The sequence below is a fragment of the Anastrepha ludens genome, chromosome 5 (genome assembly GCF_028408465.1).
Source record: "Anastrepha ludens isolate Willacy chromosome 5, idAnaLude1.1, whole genome shotgun sequence".
Taxonomy (NCBI): domain Eukaryota; kingdom Metazoa; phylum Arthropoda; class Insecta; order Diptera; family Tephritidae; genus Anastrepha; species Anastrepha ludens.
The window spans coordinates 115266778-115290519 of record NC_071501.1 but is presented as its reverse complement, the minus strand read 5'-3'; the positions used below and the strand labels follow the sequence as shown (position 1 = coordinate 115290519).

The 23742-nt window shown below is 36.3% G+C and overlaps 1 protein-coding gene across 6 annotated transcripts in view; it reads right to left on the bottom strand.

Annotated features, from left to right (window-relative positions):
- LOC128863714 (uncharacterized) overlaps nucleotides 1-23742 on the bottom strand; it is a 100307-nt gene that overhangs the window by 21097 nt on the left and 55468 nt on the right. For all 6 annotated transcript variants that reach the window (XM_054103011.1, XM_054103014.1, XM_054103015.1 and 3 more), the window contains 4 exons: nucleotides 1537-1813; nucleotides 1245-1333; nucleotides 894-1139; nucleotides 33-662 (listed from right to left, as the gene is read on the bottom strand). In XM_054103011.1, the coding sequence (XP_053958986.1) occupies nucleotides 33-662; nucleotides 894-1139; nucleotides 1245-1333; nucleotides 1537-1813 (1242 nt within the window). The remainder of the gene's footprint in view (nucleotides 1-32; nucleotides 663-893; nucleotides 1140-1244; nucleotides 1334-1536; nucleotides 1814-23742) is intronic.

Genomic DNA, 23742 nt, shown 5'->3' with positions numbered 1-23742 from the left:
GCTTTCACTACAGTCATTCAAATGCTTCTCACCTTTTTCGTAGCTGATTTGTCGTTCCTGTTGACGCGCATTGTCCGCAGCCACCTTCAGTAAACTTTGTATATTGCGCAGCAGCGTCTCCGTGGAAGAGGGTGCACCATGCGGATCCATGGCGAGTGGCCCAAGCGCCAATCCGCCAGCCAATGCTGCCGCTGCGGTGGCATCGTTGGCAGCCAGCAAAGCTTCAGTGCCGGCGAGTGCACCACCCGAGCCAGGGCCGTTAGTGAGCGCAGCATTCGCACCTGGGCCACCAGCCGCACCGCCAGCGACGGCAGCCGCCGCAGCTAGCTGTGAATAGTTGAGTGCGCGTTGATGATGATGTTGCAGCGCTGCGACGGCAGCAGCATTATGTGTGGAAACGGGAGACTGTTGTAGTGTCGCATGCGAGTTGACAACGTCGCGTTCGTTAAGACCGACGGCAGCGACAGCGGCAGCGGTAACACCAAGGCCGCCGACACCAACACCGCCACCTGGCCCGCCTGGTACGCCACGTTCGCCTATGCCTACTGCATTGCTGGCGCCATGATGCAGCTGGTGGTGGTGGTGGTGGTGGTGATGATGAAGTGGATGACGTTGTGACGACGCCGTCGACGTTATATTATCACGCTCAGTATCACTCAAGTCTGGACAAACAAAAGCAAACAAATAAAGACGAAGAAGAAGAAGCAGTGAAAGAATGCGTTGAAAAAACATTAGTCAGTGTGTTGCAATCAGCTTTTGTGTTGTTGCTATTTCTCTTGTTATTGTATGTTGTAGTTGTTTTGCATGAATGCATGTCTTTCTGATTTCACACCCCAAACCACATACACCCCTCGCGCTCAGTGCTTTATTGATCAAACACAAAGTGCACTCACCTTCGTCATCTTTGGCGCAGCGTTCATCGACTTCTGACGCATTATCATCACTCAGATTTTCGTCATCGTCGTCCTCCACGCCAATCACACCCTGACTGCCACCTCCGACGCTGCCCTCGTGCACCGAGTGTACCGGCGAATGCATTTCGCTACGTTCACTGCGGTCATCACAATTGCTGCCTTGATCCGTATTGCCGCCGGACTTGGAGAGATTCAGTACGGGGCTTTGGCGGTTCGGGGAGCCAGCTATGCACAAAGGAGGAAGAGATACAATTATGAAAGTTATTTGATGTTAACTAGTGTATCTTATAGCAACAGTTAAGCATCGCTCCGTCGTGCGCAAGGACTTACAATTTCGTGAACTTAAATCGCGTATCTTTGGCTCACTGCCACCGCCGCTATTCATTTGCTGACGTTCATCGGTGCGTTCCTCGCGAAGGCTGAAAAAAAAGAAAACACACGGGAGTTCTAAAATGAAGTATTATTTGTGTTGTTTAAGAAGAAAACTTTGCAAAAGGGTCTCATGTTTAGCAAAATGAAACTCAAATAATCTCGATTTTTACATCCAATCATCCGCCATTTAAACATTTTTCCAACTTATTTTAACTTACGAAATAAATAGTGAAATGACAAATGTTCTTACCGTTCCAAGTGCTTCACTATGTCCTCATAGGCCGCACGACAATTCTCCCAAATACCGGATCGCGCCAACGCATCCATATTTGCCGCGGACATACCACCTTGTGCGGCAGCTTTCAACATTTGGCTGTCGGGACGAGCGTGCAGGCCGTGCGGCGGCATGCCAGGGGACATCAACGCTGTGCCGGGATGGTGATTCATTTGCATGAATGCCATGTGATTGATGGGCGGGGGATTGTAGCCGTTGGCGAGAAGTGGCGATTTTTCCAAGCGATTAAGGTCTGAAAGAAGGAATTAAAAAAATTGTGTAAATGCAATTAAATGTTTTGAATTTTATATATTTAATAAATATATCTAACTAAAATTAAGTTATCATGAACCTGGATTAAAACTATTTACACTTAATTTAATAAAAAAAATTGTTTAAATTTATGTGGGTTAATTTTTCACAAAATTAAAATTTTAAATTCTGTGCGTTCAAATTAACAATACTTGTTTAAAGAAATGCGCTATTGAAAATATTATATTTTAATAATAACGAAAGCTTTAATATAGCGACTGTAAACTCTAATATAGCAACTATAAAGGGAGTTGCCAATGTTCGTCGAAATCCATTCAAGGAAAACTTTATCTTTCTAAGGAGTAAATTTTGGTAGAAAAATCACCGATACATTTTTTCATATATAGTTTTTTATAAGAAACTCGATTGTGATGAAGATATGTGACACTAAAATAATGCAATCAATGAAAATTGTAAATTTACCCTTAGTTAGGGTTATCCAGTTAGAAAACTCAAATAATTGCTGGTTGAGTTCATTGTTACACCAAATACAAGACAACGGCGTTTAGCTTATTTGTACATAGGTATGCCAAAATGTTCCTTAATTAAATTATTTATATTTAAAAACATAATCTAGCTTTCAGTAGCTGGCGCTTTGCATGCATTTCTTTTACACAGAAATTCCGATTGACTATTAACTGGATGATGCTAAACATTCACTGAAATATTTATTAATATCGGAGATATCCTTTTATTACTAAATATGCACAAGTTTAGTGAGATTAAGGCCTCTTTCATCAAACTTTGGCCAGATCTGTAGGCTTCTTAGCCCAAATGATTCTTTTCTCTTCAACAAAAGCCAATCCAAGCCGGAGTTTTTAAACAGATAAAGAACGTTCATTTTATGAACTTTCTGCTAATAGGTTCCTTTCTTTGCTGGTCAACATACATCATACAGCATTCATGAAAATACCATAAATTTTCGAGATCTAGACCATTGGGACCCCTTAAAGTAGCAGTGGATTGGTTGCGTACTTCTGCAATTACTGTAAGGGAGGCAAATATCTACTCCAACAGCCATGCCGTTGGGCTCGCTGCTTTGCGATCGAAAACAAAATTTCATTTACAAAGCTCTACCTAACGCAGAGAAGTTCTATGGGATCGTCACCTACTTCATCCAACGGCAGGCCCAGGAAACAGGCTATTTCGACAGGACCGGAGGGTAACGTTGCGTTAAACGAGTAGGTTTAACATGTGGAGATGCAATTGTTACGTGGAGCCTCACCTTACGAGCATAAGTTACGTATGTCTGAATGAGTATGAGTTTAACCCTTTAGCGAGGTAGCTGAAGCCCTTCGTCTACTATGGCTGATGTTTGGACTCCAATAATAGTATTCGGAAAGCGAGAGTGCATAAAGGTAGTGAATAATTGCCGATGAAGATCGCTGATAGCTTGCATATACGAGTATACTGCAAGGTTCAAGCAGATCTCTTCAGTCAATCGATGGAGATTCTTACTGTCGGGCTTAGAAGATGTCTCAGCCACGTTGTTGAGGTAATTCTTACGATAGTAAGCTAACACGAATTGCATGCTCAACATGCCGTTATGTTCTTTACAAGCCTCAATGTGAAAATCTTGGATAGAAGACCGACATCCCGTCGCTGTCCTGAGTGCAATATTTTGACAGCAACGTTTCTTTATCTTTACTCCAAGGATAACATCTTGCGACTTGACAACCTTATTGCGTTTTTGGACCCTAGTAACGATCGCAATTGTATGCATCAAGAAGGAGAGCAAACTATAAAAAGTTACACCAGCATCAACTCCGAGCCAGTTTGTTTCACGAGCTACTGCATTCAATAGATAGTGTCGCAGGAATTTAAGCGCACCCGTTATTCCTACCCAACCTTATCTTTGGACTTCTATGAAATTCTTTAGGTAGAATTATGCCCCACCACACGAAAGTTCCATAAGTCAAAATGGGTTGATGATCGTATGGTTAGTGGTTGATATACGGTTTCCGGTACCATTTTTTGCCAAATGCCCTCTTAAAAATAAGGAGGGCATTGTACAACTTTCTTCATCCTTTCTTCGCTGTTCCTTTTCCAAGAAAGGTTTTTTTTTTTTTTTTTATTCCTCCCCTTTATTTATTACAGTCTGTTATATATTAACAATATGTAATTTTTGTACAATCAGGGTCTATTATGTTCTTTTACCAATGTAAGAAGAATCTGTTATTATTATTATTGTTTTTTGTGATTACACTGTAAATCTTATAGTTAGATCAGTCGCTGTGAGTCGCTTTAATCTTCGTTTGATATTTTCTGCCGGTGCTATTTTACGCATTTCTTCGTTTTGGTGGACTGACAGTCGCTGTATATGCTTAGTGCTACATTTTGTGATTGTTTCTTGGATAGTGTCTACGTTTAAGTCACGATGTATGGTTTCATTGGAAATAAACCAACCAGCATTTGTTATATTTCGTAATATTTTGGATTGTGTTCGCTGTTTGAGCTGAATATTTGTGTTTTTAGCCGTTCCCCATATTTCTATTCCGTATTTCCAGATAGGAGTAATAATTGTTTTGTATATAGTCACCTTATTATAAAGTGATAGTTTTGATGCTCGTCCTATTAGCCAACTTAATTACCGGTACTTATTCTTGATTTGATTTCTTTTGTTAATGATATGCTGCTTCCATGTTAGTTTTTCGTCAATAGTTATTCCAAGATATTTTGCTGCTGGGCAGATTTTTATTTTGTTGTTTTTTAAGGTTAGATTATATTTTGATGTCTTTTTGTTTGTATATATAACTTGTATAGTTTTGTCTTTATTAACTTCTATACCCCATTCGTCAAACCAATTTACTATATTGTTTATTAATTTTTGAAGTGTAAAGGTCGCCAGTTTTTCGTCATTGTTTGATGCCATTAATACAGTATCATCCGCGAACGTTGCTATCATTGTATTATCTGTTGTCGGATTTGGCACATCTGCGGTGTATATTAGATATAAGAGAGGACCTAATACACTGCCTTGCGGTACTCTAGCTGTCATTGGTAGAATACCGGAATATTCGTCTTCATATCTTATATAAAATTTTCGATCAGTTATGTAGCTCTTCAAAAGTTCAAAGTAGTTTTGTGGAAAGATTCGTTTGAGCTTATGCAAAAGTCCTTTATGTCAAACTTTATCAAACGCTTTTGCAATGTCTAGGTATACAGCTACACAATATTTTTTGACATTCATATCGTTAAGTATTTTGTTAGTAACCCTGTGGATTTGTTGGACTGTTGAGTGTTGCCGTCTAAATCCGAATTGATGGCTTGGTATCACTTTTTTTGCTGTCAAAATTGGTTCTAGTCGGTCGAACAATATTTTTTCAAACACTTTTGAAAGAATTGGCAATAGGCTGATGGGTCGATATGAGGTTTTGGTGGCATCTTTTCCTGGTTTGGGTATGGCGGTAATTTGAGCAATTTTCCATAGTCGTGAGAAGTATTTAGTCTCTAACATGCAATTGAATATATTTCTTATGAATTGCAATGCTGTTTCAGGTAACTTTTTTAAGATTTTTCCATTTATTAAATCATATCCTGGAGCTTTTTTATCGCTTAGCTGTCTTATTTGATTTTTAATTTCGCTTATGGTGGTCTTTCTTGTTTTGATTTGCGGAACGTTTATTATGTTATCAGATTTAATGTTAATGTTTTGATTATCCATTTCGCTTGTAAATGTGTCTAAGAAGTGTCTGGCTAGGGTGTCGGCTTTCGGTGTGGGTGTAGAGGAAGCAACTGCTTGTATGAAGGTTTGAGTCCAGACTTATGCCAAAATTCATTTGATAGGGTTGGTGTTACTCTCTTATACATATTTTCTAGTGAACAGAACTAGTTCGGTCTAGGCTGAATTAACCATTAGACTGTTCGACTGCTCCAGAGTGGCATAGTGTCTTGCCAACTTTATCACCTGTCTTCGGTTAACTTGGCCATATTCCTAAAGTTTAAGTCCACGGGGCTATCCTATTCGTTCTAATTGGGAATTCTAGTGGAATATCTGTCTTCAAAGCAAAATAGTGGAGTCAAATAGGCCAGCGCGCCGAAGTTTGTCAGGATAGTAATCAGAATTTTAACACCGACACGTTCGAATGTTATTCAACTAAATTACAGCTGGCGTAGATTTAGAAGAAGTTAGAGAGTCGGGACGAACGATAAGACCAATAGGTTTACCTCTGGCAAACCTTACCATTTTTGTTGATAGTCAAGCGGCGTTCAAGGCGTTCAAGCACTTGCCTCAGCGGGCATCAATTCCAAATGTGTTAAAGAATGCAGGAGATCGCTTATCCAACAACAAAACACCACACTTTGTTGAGTCCGCAGCCAATCTGGAGTGGAAGGAAATGAAAGAGTGGATGATTGTGCAAGGAAAGATCGGAGTGGTAACGGACATAAGCATTACTCTAAACGAGTTATACACTGCGATTGACTTGAACGTAATCGCAGAAACCAATAGAAGGCGGTCTCTGGCGCCTAACTGTGGTGTCTCCAAAGCACTCTGGCCAAAAATGCATTTTAAAAGGACAAAATGTCTACTTGGTATGGGTGTACCCCACAATGACTTCTGCGGGGGTTGTGAAGATGAAGAAGAAATTGAGTCGGTACAACATCTCCTCTGTGAGTGTCCTGCATTTCAAAGAAGCCGTGCGGAATATCTCGGCGATTATCTCTTGGAAAACCTCGGAAATTTGGAAAATGTCTCACTGGAGGTACTTAAAACAATCGAAGTGACTTAGGAAATTTAGTTAGGAAATGAAAATCAAATTCAGGTATCACAATCGGCCTTAGGGTCACCGAGTGTCTTGCTTTAGACAATCAACCTGAGTAGCCTATCCTAAACTAAAGAACATTGGTGGAGGTGGAGCGTAGTATATCCAATCAAATACACAGTTAGCGTCAAAAAAAGTATAAGCCATATATAGACAAGTTTTGACTATCTATTTATTTATTTTTCAATTTCAATTATTTTTTTATAAAACCATAGTTTATATCACAACAAAAACCATATAACGCAAAGTTTCAAGCTATGTACAAAATTTATAAAAAATTGGCGACTTTTTTTCAAACGTTTTAATCCGAATTTTTGGAAAAATTTAGAACATGCAGTATGCCAACTATCTATGGGCAGAGATCAACTTAGACAGAAACCTTCGAGTTGAGCGGTTCCACGACATGGGGATATAACTGGGAACGAAGTAGCAAATGTATTCCAGAGAGGCTACAGCCTCGTTATTAATAGAGCCCGAACCCTTCCTTGCTATGGGACAATGCACCATCAAAAAGAATATCGAAGGTAAAGAACTAAGGTTACGAGACGTTAGGCTTGCGATAAGGCCCACCGGCTCCTGTCGTTTCTGTCACCAGTCTTAAGTTTATTAAAGTAACTGGGTTTGGAAGAGCGACTGTGATGAGTGGAAGACACAGAAGGCCATGAGGTTGAGGTGCAAACCTCATTTTCATTCATTCATTCGTTCGTTCAAAAGGATTCATTGAATTTTGCAATTCATTTGGCAACTCTGTCAAAATAGCTACATAATTTATTCCCAAGGGTAGTGAAATAATAGCCCATAGCCAGCCATAATGTTCGCGCCATTAACATATCAGGTCGTCGCGCGCATACACATGCACCTTTATGAAAACTTTCACACTCATATACATATACATATGCATGTGTATGTACATGCACATACACATAAGCGATAGTTAATATAGACATATGCGCTTACATAAAGGCGAAACTAATACTTGTGCAAGTCCATTAAAAATATTAGTATTCAATATTGTTTTATAGTCTAATGCAGACATATTTATACGTGCGTATGTATGTATATACGCGCATATGCGGCCAAACAGACAGTTGCGTGAGACAAATAGGCGGACAGACAACCATTGAGACTCTATTAAAAAATTAAAGTGCGCACCAACACACATACATCTATGCAAAGTATAGTGCAGATGTATGTGTTTGATTGCCTGAAGGGTGTTTGTAGGCATGGCTGCGTATGTATGCAAATTTTCGTTTTTTGTCTGCATGGCAGTGATAATAAAGGTCCACCTGTGTATACGCAAATAATACTGTCTGGTTCGCTCTGGTCTGGCCTGGCATTGACTTCACATACACACATTTAGGTATGTACATTTATTTATATGTGTATGTATTTGTACGTAGACTAAACTTTGGCCGGGGCGTGTATGTAAACACGCTGACCAGATTGTTAGGCCGAGCGTTCGCCGGCTATCTAATCGCTTGGCTACTTGGTTGGTTGCCTGGTTGGTGTGTTCATTTGGTCAAATGGCTGAAATACAGCTAAGCATTCGTTATTATTTGGCTGGCATGGTGCATATACATATGGAGACCAAACAAATGCACATACAAATTAATAGCAGCGCGACGAGTTACCCAGTTGTAACAATTTGTTTTATTGTGTGTTGTTTAACCCTCTGTTGGACACCTTTTTTAAAACCTTCGGCAGGGCCCCCGGACCTTTCCTTTTTTCGTCCTGTTCGAGGATCCTTTAAGAAAGGTTATATCCATAAATCGATAGAAAATTAAATTTTAGGAAGCTGCCTGGAGGCTACCCAACGGAGGATTAATTTTTTTTGGTTTTTATAAATTTTTATAAAATGCCAAAATTTTTGCGGCATTAGTTGACATTTGTAAAAGTTCCGCCGTCTTGAGTTAATCTAGCTCTGCACGTGTTTTCGATTTTTACCAATTTTAAAAATGGATATTATTTGGCAAAATCGAACTTTGTTTGGCACAATAATGAATGTTATAAATTATCGCGATAATCTCTGTCCATCTATTTCAAATATTTACATTTTATATTCATTTATTGTCTCCCTTTCCAGGTTTCGAAATAAATAAAGATTTTTTTTACCGAAAAACCGGTCTTTGCAATTCTTATGTATTTACCAGTCACTGAGTATTTTATATAACAAAAAAAAGCTCAACACCTCCTACAAAAAAAAAAAAATTTTTTAAATGTACTGTAATTTTAAGCCACTTGAAACTTACACTTGCAACATTTTACTAGTATTGAAGGGGCTATAAAACTATTCTGAATAAAAAGTTTGAAATTTTGCTTTATTTTTTTTATGAAGTTCGATATTTTGGTTTATTTTTCGCCCTTTTTTTACAATATTTTCCAAAATTTTTCTATAAATTCTGAATAAAAAGTTGGAAATTTTGGTTTTCGTTTTATAAACTTTTTTAATTTTCCAAAATTTTTCTATAAATTGTTTTTTAATGTTTTTTAGTTTTCCAAAAATTTTCTATAAATTCTGAAGAAAAATTGGAAATTTTGATTTATTTAAAAAATTTTTTTTTTTTTTTTGATTTTCCAAAATTTTTCTATAAATTCTGAAAAAAAATTGTAATCTTTAGTTTATTTCTTTTTTAATTTTTCCAAAAATTTTCTATAAATTCTGAATAAAAGTTCGAAATTTGGGTTTATTTTTTTTAATTGTTTTTTGCCAAAATTTTTCTATAAGCTCTAAATAAAAAGTTAGAAAGTTTGGTTTATTTTTTATTTTATTTTTATATTTCCAAAATTTTTCTATAAATTTTGAATAAAAAGTTAAAAAGTTTTGTTTTCTTTTTTATATTTTTTTTTTATTTTTCCAAAATTTTTTACATAAATTCTGAATAAAAGTTGAAAACTTCGGTTTATTTTTTTTAATTTATTCAATTTTCCCAACATTTCTATATACCTATTCTGCATGAAAAGTTGGAAATTTTGTTTTTTTTTCTTTTTTTATTTTTCCAAAATTTTTCTATAAATTCTGAATAAAAAGTTGGAAATTTCTGTTTATTTTTTTTTTGCAGTAATTTTTAAAATTTTTGTGTATTTTGTACACTGTCTGGAGCTTTGAGATATATGATTTTGGTTGTAGAAATTTATAAAAACATAAAAATAATTAAAAAGATAAACAAAACAGAAGGCTAAATCTTGTTAATTTTAATTATTAACATTTTTAAATTTTTATGAATTATTTATCCTAATCCTAATTTAATTGAATTAATGCTATTATTTTCAACGCCGGTGTACATACGTACGCGCGTATTTAAATTTGTATTTGTTCGCAAGCACAACTTTTTGCAGGCATTTGGTAAACTACCGGGGAAAAACATTTCAAATTACTGTTAGTCGATATTTTGTTAAATTGTCATCTTTTTGTATTGTCAACGCCAACTCACGGGCGCACAAATTTACGTATGAATTTGCAAAATACATTCTGTGAAATAAATTGCCAAAACACAAAAATTATGTGTATATACATATATAATTAGCGCTTACACTCTGTTTTTGTTTTTTGCCGAGCTCCTCCTACTATTTGTGGCCTGCGTCTTGATGTTGTTTCACAAATGGAGGGACCTATAATTGTAAGCCGACTCCGAACGGCAGATATTTTTATGAGGAGCTTTTTTATGACAGAAATACATTCGGAAGTTTTGCCATTGCCTGCTGAGGGGCGACCGCTATTAGGAATAACTTTTTCTTTTATTCCATATTCACAGCTATTAGAAAAAACGTTTTCATTTGGTGTTTAATGTCCGGAAACTCCAGCGCGGGCACTTCCGAATGATAATCAAGCACTAACTAATATTAAATAAACTTATTTTGCCAACTCGTGCTTAGGCCTATTAGATTCCATCTAAAATATGTAAATGCGGAAATGCTGATACTGTCTGTATCAAGTACCTGGGTGATTAACTGACAACTTCGACATCAGAATCCTATGCGGTAGACCAGTCATTCATCTATCCAACGTAAGTTCTTCTAATTACATCTGCCGACAGCAAGAAAAATGTGCCGTGGCTCCTTCTTGAAACTTTGAGACACATAAAATTAATACATATGTACATGCATATACATATATTTTGTTGACTTTTGTCATCTAACTATGATACATAAACGATACAAACTCCTTTCAATGCGAATTAAAACGCATTAAAATATCACCAGCTGTGAAAAATGTAAGCAACTAAAACAAGCGATTTGAAAGGCTTAGCTCTGTAGCTTATTTGACATAAAAAAATTCGTACACAAGGATTAAATGGCATATATGTACGTATACATACATTCATGCAATACTAGGTAATATGTAAATATGATACCACAAAGCACTAAAATATGAACTTTTTAATGACTGTGAATAATTTTTTTTTAAGTCTTGGTCACACCTGTGCCCATGCAGGCCAATATATGTAGGTAAATTATTCGTTCGCATATGTCACAAAATATTTTGTATTCATATGTCCATGTGCAATATATATGTAATATGCATGTAAGTACGTATATGTAGCGTAAATATTGCAGGCGCATTTATGTCCATAGAAGTGTATGGGCATGAACGATTTAAGTCAATAAAATTATTCAAGTCACATTTACTTAATTGCTTAAAAAAATATAAAACAAAACTAATTCACAAATACATATGTGCGTAGATGTGTGTGTGTGAATATCTAACAACTGATTGGCAACTTTGCAATCGATAGTATCGAAAAATGCAAATAAGCAAAAAATACAGTGGTGTAGATTGCAATTAATTGAGTTTTATAATGTAGAAGTAAGTTGCGTCGAGTTGCTCGATTTTACTTTTGAAAGCAAAATACGTTTTAAATTGGTAGCAAGAATATATAAAATTGCTTGAACATTGATTTATTTGAAAGATAACACAGGCACACAAAAAAAAAGTGTCATGTCCAAGACATTAGACTAGTGTATTCCGACGTATTTTTTCGCACTGAATCCGAATCCGAAGCCAGAATACTCAAATTGGCTCCCGTTTTTTAGATAATCTCAAAAAACTGAAAAAAAAATTAAAAAACTGAAAAAAGAAATAAAATTTTTTTTCAGATCCTACGGTAGTGTATTTCGATGCATTTTTTCCCGCTGAATCCGAATCCGAAGCCAGAATACTCAAATTGGCTCCCGTTTTTGAGATAATCTCAAAAAACTGAAAAAAAATAAATAACTGAAAAAAGAAATAAACATTTTTTTCAGATCCTACGGTAGTGTATTTCGATGTATTTTTTCCCGCTGAGTCCGAACCTGATGCAAAAATTTGCATATTGGCTCAAATTCCTTGGGAAAACAACGACGCCATTTTCATATGGTCGAACAAATGAATGACTTTCGACCCTGTCTCGAGGTATCCAAAAGCGCCAAGTTCGTGCCTCTGGGATAAAAATTCTCTTTACTTGTATCTGTAACCAGGGCACCTCCACGTGATGACGGTGGGCAACGGAACCATACTGGCAGAGTCCCTGGGTAAACGGCTGACGCCGTCATGGCAGGCACAAGTGAAAAGTGTTTTACGATGCAGGGTCTCGGAAGCACAGTATCGGCGGCTGGTCAGGGTGGAAATGCAGGCCCGCAGGCGTCGTCATCCAGCGACTGCAGCTCTACAGTAGTGGGAAACTTGGCTACTGTAGGGAATAATGCGACAAGTCATGAATCAGCAGGTGAATCTGTTGAGCGATCAGATTTGAATCACAGTTGTAATAAGGACGTAAACAGTTTTTGTTATATTTGCAGCAAGTATGAGATTCCAAAGAGTCGGCGAAATGTAAATAAAAATGTTATGGAACTTTATAAAACTTGTTTTAATTTAGACATTACAAATCAAGATACTAACTGGGTTCCTAAAAAAATATGTAATCTTTGCGAAAGAATGTTAAACGGTAAAGCAAAGCAAACAATTAAGGTTCCTTGCATTTGGAGAAAACCCCTTAATAAAGAAAATTGTTATGTTTGTATGACGGATTTAAAAGGTATCAACAATTCTAAAAAATCGAATTATTTGTATGCAGAAGTTTCAAGCGTCACGAAACCAATTTTCTTATCTGATCAGGAGAGTAATGAAAATATGGATCTGTGCTGTTCTAATGATGAACATGTGATTACGGGATTTGAAGGTAATAACAGTACCGAAATCGATTCAGATGAGAAAGAAATCGAAGATGATACTGATGAAGGAAGCGAAAATAATACTGAAGAAGGAAGCGAAAATGAAAGCACCGATGATGATGATTATACGCCGTATGATATTCCAATCAAAAAAGAACTACTTCCAGCTAATCAAGAAGAGGTTAATGATTTGGTCAGAGATTTAGGTCTACCCAAAGATGGTTCTGAGTTGCTAACTTCATGGTTGAAAAGCAAAAACTTTGCTTCTAATAAAGTAAAATCATCTTTCTATCGAAATAGGGAGAAAGAATTTCGAAAATATTTTATCTTTCAAAAAGACATTTCTTTAGTATATTGCCAAGATATAAATGGATTAATGAATGAACTGAAACCTGGATGTTATAAAAGCGAGAATTGGAGGTTATTTATTGATTCCTCAACAAAAAGTTTAAAGGCCGTGTTACTGCATAACACAAACAAATTTGCTTCGGTACCTGTAGCATATTCAAGAGTTACTAAAGAAGGATATGGAAAGTTAAACATAATACTAAATAAAATTAAGTATTCAGATCATAAGTGGCAAATCTGTGGGGACTTAAAAATCATAACCATTATACTAGGACAGCAATCTGGATTTACAAAAATGCCGTGTTTCTTATGCGAGTGGGACAGTAGAGATCGGGCAAATCATTACATAAAAAAAGAGTGGCCTAAGAGAAAGAAACTTAAGCCAGGAACAAAGAATGTTATACAAAAACCCTTGGTCGATGCTTCTAAAATCCTTCTTCCTCCACTGCATATAAAGTTAGGACTTGTTAAGCAATTTATTAAGGCATTAAATAAAGAAGGAAGATGTTTCCAGTATATTGAAGAAATCTTTCCTAAAGTTTCGGATGCAAAGTTAAAGGAAGGAATATTAGATGGACCACAAATTAGGAAGATGTTAAGAGATAACATTTTAGTAACAAAAATGAATAAGAAAGAAAGAGATGCGTGGCTTAGTTTTAAAAATGTAGTTGAAAACTTTTTAGGAAACCATAGGAGTTTAAATTACAAAGAAATTGTTGCAAATTTGGTCAAGAACTTCAAAAACTTAGGTTGCTTGATGAACTTAAAGTTACATTTCTTAGATTCTCACGTAGATTACTTCCCAGAAAATCTTGGGGATTACAGCGAGGAGCAAGGAGAAAGATTCCACCAAGATATTAAGGAAATGGAACGTAGATATCAAGGAACGTGGAATAAAAATATGATGGCAGACTACTGCTGGTCGCTAAAGAGGGATATTGCTGTAAGAGGGCAGAAACGCAAAAGACAAACTCTGCATCGATCATTTGAATGTAAGAGAGTTCGATACCATAGAAAAAACATTTGAAAATAAATTACCATATTGAGCTAATAAATCAGCTAATAAATTCTAATTCGAACTCAGCAGAAAAAGTACAAATACATTATTCGTGTAGAAATTGCTAGATCTGGCAAACATCCGGTAGGAAATAGCTTAATTGTTTCTTGCCTGGTTTGGGCATGGGGTGGCCTGATTTTCATCCGTTTCTAATCAGGGCCTATTTTTGCCCGATGTGACCCTAATTAGAGATAACGGCTTATGATTAATTTGTTCACCTTATCAAACCTCCTCAAAGTAATGTCAATATTTCTACAATGGAATAATAAGTATCTAAAAAGGTATTACTTGCTGTAAATTCACCTTTTTGAGTAGTATTCTAAGATTATCTCAAAAAATGGATTCAACCTGACAATTGTGGCTTCAAATCGAATTGCAAATAATTCTGCAATCAGCGGTATAAAACAGATAGAGATACACTACTATAGTGTCTCGAGAAAATATTTGTTTTGTTTTGCCTTCAACTTGATTTTATGCGCAGATTTATGAGAATATCTCAAAAACATTAACGAACACCCTAATTTTTTGTTTCATATTTGGAACCAGTACAAAAATACGTAAAACAGGCTACCGTAGAATCTACAAAAAAAAATTTTTTTCATTACTTTGACTTTTTTAACAATTTTTTGAGACTATATCAAAAATTTGAGCAAATACGCCAGGTTTAAGCGGTTTTTTTAAATTATCTCAAAAATTTGACCCAATACGCCAATTCTGGCTTTAGTTTTAGAATCAGCGGAAAAAACACATCGAATTACACTACAATAGTGTCTCAAAAAATTACGTTTGGTTTTTTACATTTGCAAATATGTTTGGCAACATTTTTGTAATCAGCGGGAAAAAGTACGTCGAAAAACACTACCATAATTTCTCGAGAAAATTATTACGTTTGGTTTTGCTCTTTTTTCGATTTTTTGAGCAGTTCTTTGAGATTGTCTCAAAAATTTTAGCCAATATGGAAATTTTTGCATCAGGTTCGGACTCAGCGGGAAAAAATACATCGAAATGCACTACCGTAGGATCTGAAAAAAATGTTTATTTCTTTTTTCAGTTATTTATTTTTTTTTTCAGTTTTTTGAGATTATCTCAAAAACGGGAGCCAATTTGAGTATTCTGGCTTCGGATTCGGATTCAGTGCGAAAAAATACGTCGGAATACACTAGTCTAATGTCTTGGACATGACACTTTTTTTTTTTTGTGTGCCTGTGTAATTTATGGTTGTTCACACGTTTTGCGGTTCGATAAAAAAAAAACACTTTATTATTCAGTGTAGTCTCCCTGAACATCAATGCACTTGCCCCAATCAGATTCCAATTTATGAAATCCATCAATGAAGTGAGAATCTGCAAGGGCTGCAAAATACGCTCCCACAGCTGTTATGACCCCATCATTTGATGAAAAACGCTTTGCACGCATGAATTGTTTTACCTCTGAAAACAGATGGAAGTCGCTAGGGGCCAAGTCTGTTGAATTCGATGAATGCTCCAACCATTCGAACTTTAATTCATGGATTTTAGCTATTGTCAAAATGCTCTTGTGACACGGTGCATTGCTCTGATGAAAAATATTTTTTTCCTTTTGCAAACTGGGTCTTTTTTCACAAATTTTCTTCCACAGCTGGTCTAAAAGGTTACAATAACATTCAGAATTTATTGTTTTACCAATTCGCAAGTAATCCCCAAACAAAACTCCTTTCGCATCCTAAAAAACTGATGCTAACAACTTCTTGACCGATTTCTGGACAGAAACGCATTCCGGAGCCGAAGAATCTGGTTCACACCACTCCTTAGTATCTTGTTTTGATTTAGAATCATGGTAATAGACCCAAGTCTCATGAATTGTGATGAATGGATACACAAAATCCACTTTATCTTTTCGAAAACGCTCTAAATGTTGCTGTGAAAGTCGCATTAGAATGTGTTTTTGTTCCATTGTTAGCAAATGCTGAATGCGGCACCCATTGTGCACACAGCCTTTTGAAACCCAATACTTCAGTCAAAATATTCCTTAGGGCTTCTACTAAATCTCTTTCAGTCACTCAACGATTTTCCTATTCGATATCCTCTATTTTTCTATGATTTCTGGAGTTGTTGCTGTTATTGGACGCTCTTGACGTGGATCGTCTTCAAGGCTTGTACGACCTCATTTAAGTTCAGCAACCCATCTTTCTACTGTACTAATTGATGGCGAAAAGTCCTTATATACTTTCAACATCCGTTCATAAATTTCCTCTGGTTTTAAACCTTCCAAAACTAGAAGATTCAATCATTGCACGAACCTAGATTTTTTCCATTGCAGAAAATACTGTAACGCGTCGATACTAAATGGCTTGTACTCGTAAACAAAGAATAAATTGACCACTTCAAATGAAAGTTCACATAGTACGTTGCTCTATTTGTGAGCTATAGCAAACTGCTTCGCTACTTCAGTCACATTTGATATGCCAAAATCACGATTAAGGCCGCTATCTTATATATAATAAAAAATAGTTTAAAAAAACTAAAAAACACGCTTTTATTGCTAATTGAACTAAAAAGTAGAAAATAAATTTTAATGCCAAAGGGACCTATAATGAAGTAATAGCAAATCGAACGATCAGTCATAGTCAACTTCCTCAGAACAGAATTATAACAAAATTTAAGATACAAATAGAGTAATTCAAATTAGAGTTAAAAGCGTGGAATGCATTTTGCTTCACTTTACATAGGTAGTTGCCAATAGAATGATTGTAATATTTACTATATCAAGCATCCCACGGTTTTAACTGGAATTTGAATTATTCTATTTGTATCTTAATTTTTGTTATAATTTAATAATATATTGTATAATAATTTATTTTATACTTTTTAGTTCGATTGGCAATAAAAGCGTGTTTTTTAGTTTTTTTTAACTATTTTTTTATTTTAAACTGGAAAAATATTTTGAGCTTCATTTGAACGTTTTATGATTTAGTTAAAATAAAAATTCGTTAAATATATTTGATTCCATTAATAACCATAAGCCTGTATTTTTCGAAGTTCAAATTTTTTGGACAAATATTGAAACATTTACTTAAATTAAATGTTAAATACATATATTGTATATAAATGCGCAAATGTAAAAGTTTAGATGGATTTAAAATATACGAAATTATTCAGCGGTTGAATCCATACATTTTTTGAAATCCATCAATATGGATCGACAGTCGCCATAAATGTTCCTTTAAAAAATAAAATGTGTTAATTTGATGGTAGCTCGAGTATTAAGATCAGGTTTCTATTAGTATAACTTTGTTCATGGGTTTGAGTAATTTTTTTGTGGTGAAAGTCTAAGATCACAAAACAATATGGCATTAGCGCTTGCATTGTCTGGAATAGCTCGTACATTATTAGATGGTGGCCGTACAGCGCATTCCGCACTTAAATTACCATTGAACATGCAAATTAATGAAAATCCAACATGTAACATTTCAAAAAATTCTGGATTGGGAAGAGTTTTGCAACAATGCAAATTAATTGTGTGGGATGAATGTACGGATGAATTACGTAATAATCAAGAAATATTTGGTGGTGCTGTAATATTATTGTCTGGTGATTTTCGTCATACTTTGCCAGTAATTCCCCGTTCAACACCAGTAGATGAATTAAAAGCATGTTTAAAGACATCCCATTTATGGAGGCACGTAAAAACTTTGACTTTGAAAACGAATCTACGAATTTATTTGCAAAATTATGCATCGGCTGACGAATTTTCAAGACAACTTCTGAAGATAGGAAATCGACAAAAACCTATTGATGCTGCTACTGGCTTAATCACTTTGCCAGATAATTTTTGTAATTTCACACACACAAAACAAGAATTAGTTTCAAGTGTTTTTCCAAATATTGCGCAAAATTATCAAAATCACAATTGCTTAGCTGAAAGAGCAATACTGGCTGCGAAAAATAAGGATGTTGGTCAATTGAATGCGAATATTTTAAATGATGTGCCTGGTGAGATTGTAACATTTAAATCAATTGATACTTTACTTAGAAATTTAAATCAGCCACGATTGTGTAACGGAACAAGATAAGCAGTCAAAAAGGTCATGAATAATCTTATTAAAGCAACAATTTTAAAAGGAAAATTCAAAGGTGAATACGTATTGATTCCGCCTATTCCGCTGATTCCACCAGATTTAGCTTTTGACTTCAAAAGATTGCAATTTCCAATACGTCTTGCATTTGCAATGACAATAAACAAAGCACAAGGACAATCGCTGGAATTATGCGGAATTGACTTAGAATATCCATGCTTCTCGCACGGACAATTATATGTATCATGTTCACGTGTAGGAAAGCAATCAGTTCTGTTTATTTACACCACAACTCAGGGCGAAACAAAAAATGTAGTTTACGAAAAGGCTTTGCGTTAGTTTAAGTTTAAAATTAACATTAATTTTATATTGTAAAAAAAGAATAAATACACATAGAGTGAATTTAAATCGAGTGTTCATTATTCATTTCTAATTTTGATATGCCTAGCGAAGCAGGCAGAGGGTCCGCTAGTTCCTTATAATAATGGCGCGTTTACTACGCTTCGCAGGAATTTGTTTTGCAGGCGTTCGATAGATGTGATGTACTTTTGGCTAGAGAATCTTTTAAGAGACCCTTAATTACTAGAGCGACTTTAAACAATAAAGTTATATATATAAAAAATTGTTATACGAGTATCGAAGAAATCAGCACCACATGAATTTCCGTTATAGCGCGCCTGCAATTGAGTGTTCTCTACATCTCCTTAAATCAGCTATTTGTAGCGTCTTTACATGCAATTTTTCGCAAATATACTGGGTACATCTAAAAGTTTATATTTTGATGCTTCGCTGCTTGTCAATGCAAAAGTAATTTGCACATTTGGTGAGGAAAGCATTAGTTAAACTACATGCAGTTAAAAATTTAAAAATATCAACAAAAAATCAATTAATTGCAGTGAATTATAGGTTTTTTTGAAAGGGAAGAAATTCTCTATCTCATGGAACGCAGTGTCATTCACAACAACCGCCAAGAAAAGTCTAATGGCGCCAAATCTTAGCTCCGATAACTGAACTTTGCGCGCAAAAGATCGATCGTAGCATGAGCTGTGTGGTAAGGAGCGCTAATCTGCTCAAGCCATAGATCGTCTGAGTCTATGTTTTCAATTTCTGGTTACAAAAAATCATTCATCATCATGCCCCTATAGTGTTCACCGTTGACCGAAATAGCGTTTCCAGCAGAAGCTTCACTGAAATATGAGTCAATGGGGCCACCGCATCACTCTCTGAGGAGAGCATTGGACGATTCGACGATCACGTGCGAGTTTTCCGATCCCTAAATGCGACAGTTTTGTTTGTTAAGAGCAAAATTATCAGGGAGACAAATCCCGGAAGTATTTAATATTAGAGTGATCGTATTGCAACTTTAAATCGATATTAAAAGCTTCATTAGGCCGTATTACTAATTGAATGTATGTATATATAAAGGGTGGTTAAATTTCAACCTAAACGTCAATGACACCGTTGGACTTCTTTCTTTGAGGTTATTTGAAAGAAAAGGTGTACGTTGATAAGCCAGCAGCAATTCAAGAGCTAAAGGATGAGATAATTCGGCATAGAACCACAATTATGCCTCAGCGCCATCGAAAATTTGGACCATCGGATGGAGGTATGCCACCGAGACCGCGGCAGCCAACCAATATTATCATAATTAAGAGAAATGATAATAATTTCCTAAAAAAAATTGTATTTTATTCTAAATCAACACCGGCCCTTGAAACTTAACCACCCTTTATATATGCATATATACATACATACCCGTATATTTAGGTACGCATATATGCATAGTTGTAAAAATATCCAGAAGTACAAATAACATTGCAAAATCTGCTCATTCTTCAGTTCTTTTAACGGTGTCTTTTATCAGGCAATAGACTTTGTGAGGCAACTAAAAAATGCTTGGCGCTTCAAAAAAAACTGCATATCACCCAAAAATCAACGCCCATAACTCACTCACTCAACTGAGCATTTGCAAAGCGCGGCTTCCATAACAAACATCAAAAAATAGGATTTAATACAAATCAATACAACAACAGTAAATGTAAAATGCGCAGATGTAAAAGAAACGCCGCAATGCTGACAAAGCAAATTTGGCGAAGGCAGAAAAAACTTCAAAAAAAGAAATAATAAAAAATTAAAAACACAAATAAAAGGTAGCAATGAGAGATGCACTCAACGCATTAAGAAATACAGTAAGACAGCCAGTCAGTCTTTGGACTTCTAAAGAAATTTTATAACTACTCGTACGAGTATTTGCCGATTTCAGTAAATTGAATATTCGAATCAAAGATTGTAGCGAGATTTTCGACAAATCATGAACGCATTTGCGCTGAGAAACTTGGATATGTACAATTATTTATTTGATTGTTATTGTTGTAGTCCTAGTCGAAGTTGGGGGCGTGTTAAATGTCAAAAATTGAATTTGAAAATAAAGAAGAATGAACGAATCAAAGTAAGTGCGAGTAATTGCATACATTCATACATGCGTATGTGTGTGTGCGCATACATATGAGCATATCGACTCGCATTGTGAAGAAATCAATTAAAAGGCCAGAGTTATTTGGAAAAAATGTGAATGCAGACATGTAAAGAAAAGATATTTTTTGTGTTTTACTGTGGTAACTTAAAGAAAGCAAAATGTAAAGAAAAAACATATAATAAAGAAAAATCATACAAACAAAAATGAATGAAGAGAAAACTACGACAACTGAAGGAAATTGAAGAAGTGCTAGAAAATGAGTCGAAGATGTTGATAAAGTAGTTACCCAAATTACCATTTCATTACTCCTTAATTACACACACAAAAAAATCAGTTCTAACTTTACTATTTAAATGTGTTCATTTCAGATTAAAAAACAAATTAACCCTTAAGCTATTTTGGCCGAGTTTAAAAGAGCGCGCCAGTCGTTTTTTTCTCGAGCTAACCGCCACGAGTAGGAAACACAGAGTTAAGTCAAGTCCTTCTTCATCTAACCTTTTCATAGCAGAGGACACCTTCCTCTGCCATAAGCTTGTACCGCATACAATACTTTCAGAGCCGGAGCGTTTGCATATATTTGTGACATAGCCTAACCAGCAGGTCCGCTGGATCTTAATTCGCTGCGCTATGTCTATGTCGTCGTAACGCTCAAACAGCTCATCGTTCCATCGCCTACGATACTCACCGCTGCCAACGTGCAAAGGTCCAAAAATCTTACGCAGAATCTTTCTCTCAAACACTCCAAGCGTCGCTGGCATCGTCCAAGTTTCTGCGCCATACATTAGAACGGCCATGATGAGAGTCTTGTAGAGTGTTGGTTTTGTTCGTGGAGAGAGGACTTTACTACTCAATTGACTACTTAGCCCAAAGTAGCGGTTGTTGGCAAGAGAGATACTACGTTGGATTTCAAGGCTGACATTGTTATGGGTGTTAATGATGGTTCCTAAATACACGAAGTCTTTTACAACCTCGAAATCATAACTGTCAACAGTGACGTAGATGCCGATGCGCAAGTGCGCCGACTGTTTGCTCAATGACAGGAGGTACTTCGTTTTGCCCTCATTCACCACCTGACCAATTCGCTTTGCTTCTTTCTCAGTTTAGAAAAGGTAGAACTAACAGCTCGGTTGTTAAGGCCCATGATGTCGATATCATCGGCATACGCCAACAATTATACGCTCTTATAAAAAATTGTGCCTGTGCAATAAAGTTCTGCGGCTTGCACGATCTTTTCCAACATCAGGTTAAACAAGTCACCCTATCTGAAACCTCGTGTGGTATCAAACGGCTCGGAGAGGCCCTTCCCACCTCTGATGGCGTTGCTGATATTGAGTTTTGTGGAGATATCAAATTGAGACATAGTGGCATATAGGCAACTTCTTTTCATACTGTCGAATGCAGCTTGAAATCGACCCCCCTTTCCTGGGGTTTTCCAAGATTTGGCGCATTATGAATATCTGATCGATGGTAGATTTTCCAGCTATAAAGCCACCCCGATAAGGTCCGATCAATTGGTTGATGGTGGGCTTCAGCTTTTCACACAATACGCTCGCTATAACCTTATACGCGGTAGTTAAAAGACTAATTCCGCGGTAATTGGCACATTTTGCAGTATCACCCTTCTTGTGGATTGGGCAGAACCCACTTAAATCCCAATCGGCTGGCATGCCTTCATCCGACCATATTTTGCATAGGAGCTGATGCATGCACCCTACCAGCTCCTCGCCGCCATGTTTGAATAGCTCCGTCGGCTCCCGCCGCTTTGTTGTTCTTTAGCTGCGTTAGCGGGAACAACAGTCCCGTCATCAACGATTGGGGTACCGGGATCTTCACCTTCTCTGGGGCTGCGCAGCTGTCACTGTTTAGCAGGTTTGAGAAGTGTTCCCTTCATAATTTAAGTACCCTCTGGGTATCAGGCCCCAGGTCGCCGCCTTTGTTCTCACAGGAAATTGCCCCGGTCTTGAAACCTTCTGTGAGCCACCGAACTTTCTGGTAGAATTTAAAGTCTTAGATCAGCATGCCAGCATACTCAATTACTTCAGCAGCGCTGATACAAAGGAGTGGGATACTTGCCACTCAACAAAAAAATCTAAATATTTTATTCCAGAGAATAGAGAGTTCCCGCTTTACATCTACCAATTTAGGCTATGCAATACAGTTAAGTTGCAATAAAGATTTTATCTATAATATTCAACACTCCAAATCTTAAACTGCACTAAGCAGTGCAAAAAATGCATGAAAAGATGATTTCTGTTTGCTCCATTACTTCTAAAACTCTGTTGCTCACGCAGTCATTTTGTATTCCGGCTGCTGCGCCTGCAACAATAAATTTAAGCCGATTTCTCTTTTCAGTTCGTAAAAATACTGCAGTGTTTATCTCCTAAGATTTCCTTTGCTGCGGTCAGCCAGTCAGTCAATCGACCAGTCAACCATTTATTCGGTGCACTTAGCAATGAGTGAGTTTTATGATGATTTGCTTTGGCAATGGCAGCGAAGTCGCAAATCAAATGGGTATATGCAACACAATCGTAATCGCCAAGAGGACTGAATCTCTGCGATGGTTTGATCACAGTGCAATGTTTTGGAATTTATTTATTTATTTATTTTTTTATAAAAGTATAGGATGGCGGCCGTCGTGTATGATTGTTCTTTGTGTAAGCTTACTTTGTAAAGCGAAAGCAGTAGGTCCGGCCCGTCCACACCTTTGGCAGGAAGCTCTATTGACAAAGGATTTTTCTGAGATAGTTAAAAAAATAAAACTATAAAAAAGGTCTGAATACACTTCTTATGAGCTTACTAGTCCAGATCTTTTATATCTGTCAGATTCTACGAAGCTTCTAGATAATGTCGCGATAGCTGCAACTAAGAGTGGGAGGCGAGTGGTATTGGTAAGAAGCAAGAAATATATTTTGAACCACTCTGAACCGTATTGAGATATCTCTTTAGCGAGGAGACAGCTGACGAATTCTCAAGAAAGGGAGCATAAACATCTTCTGAAATCATGAAAAAAAAAGAAATCGTAATG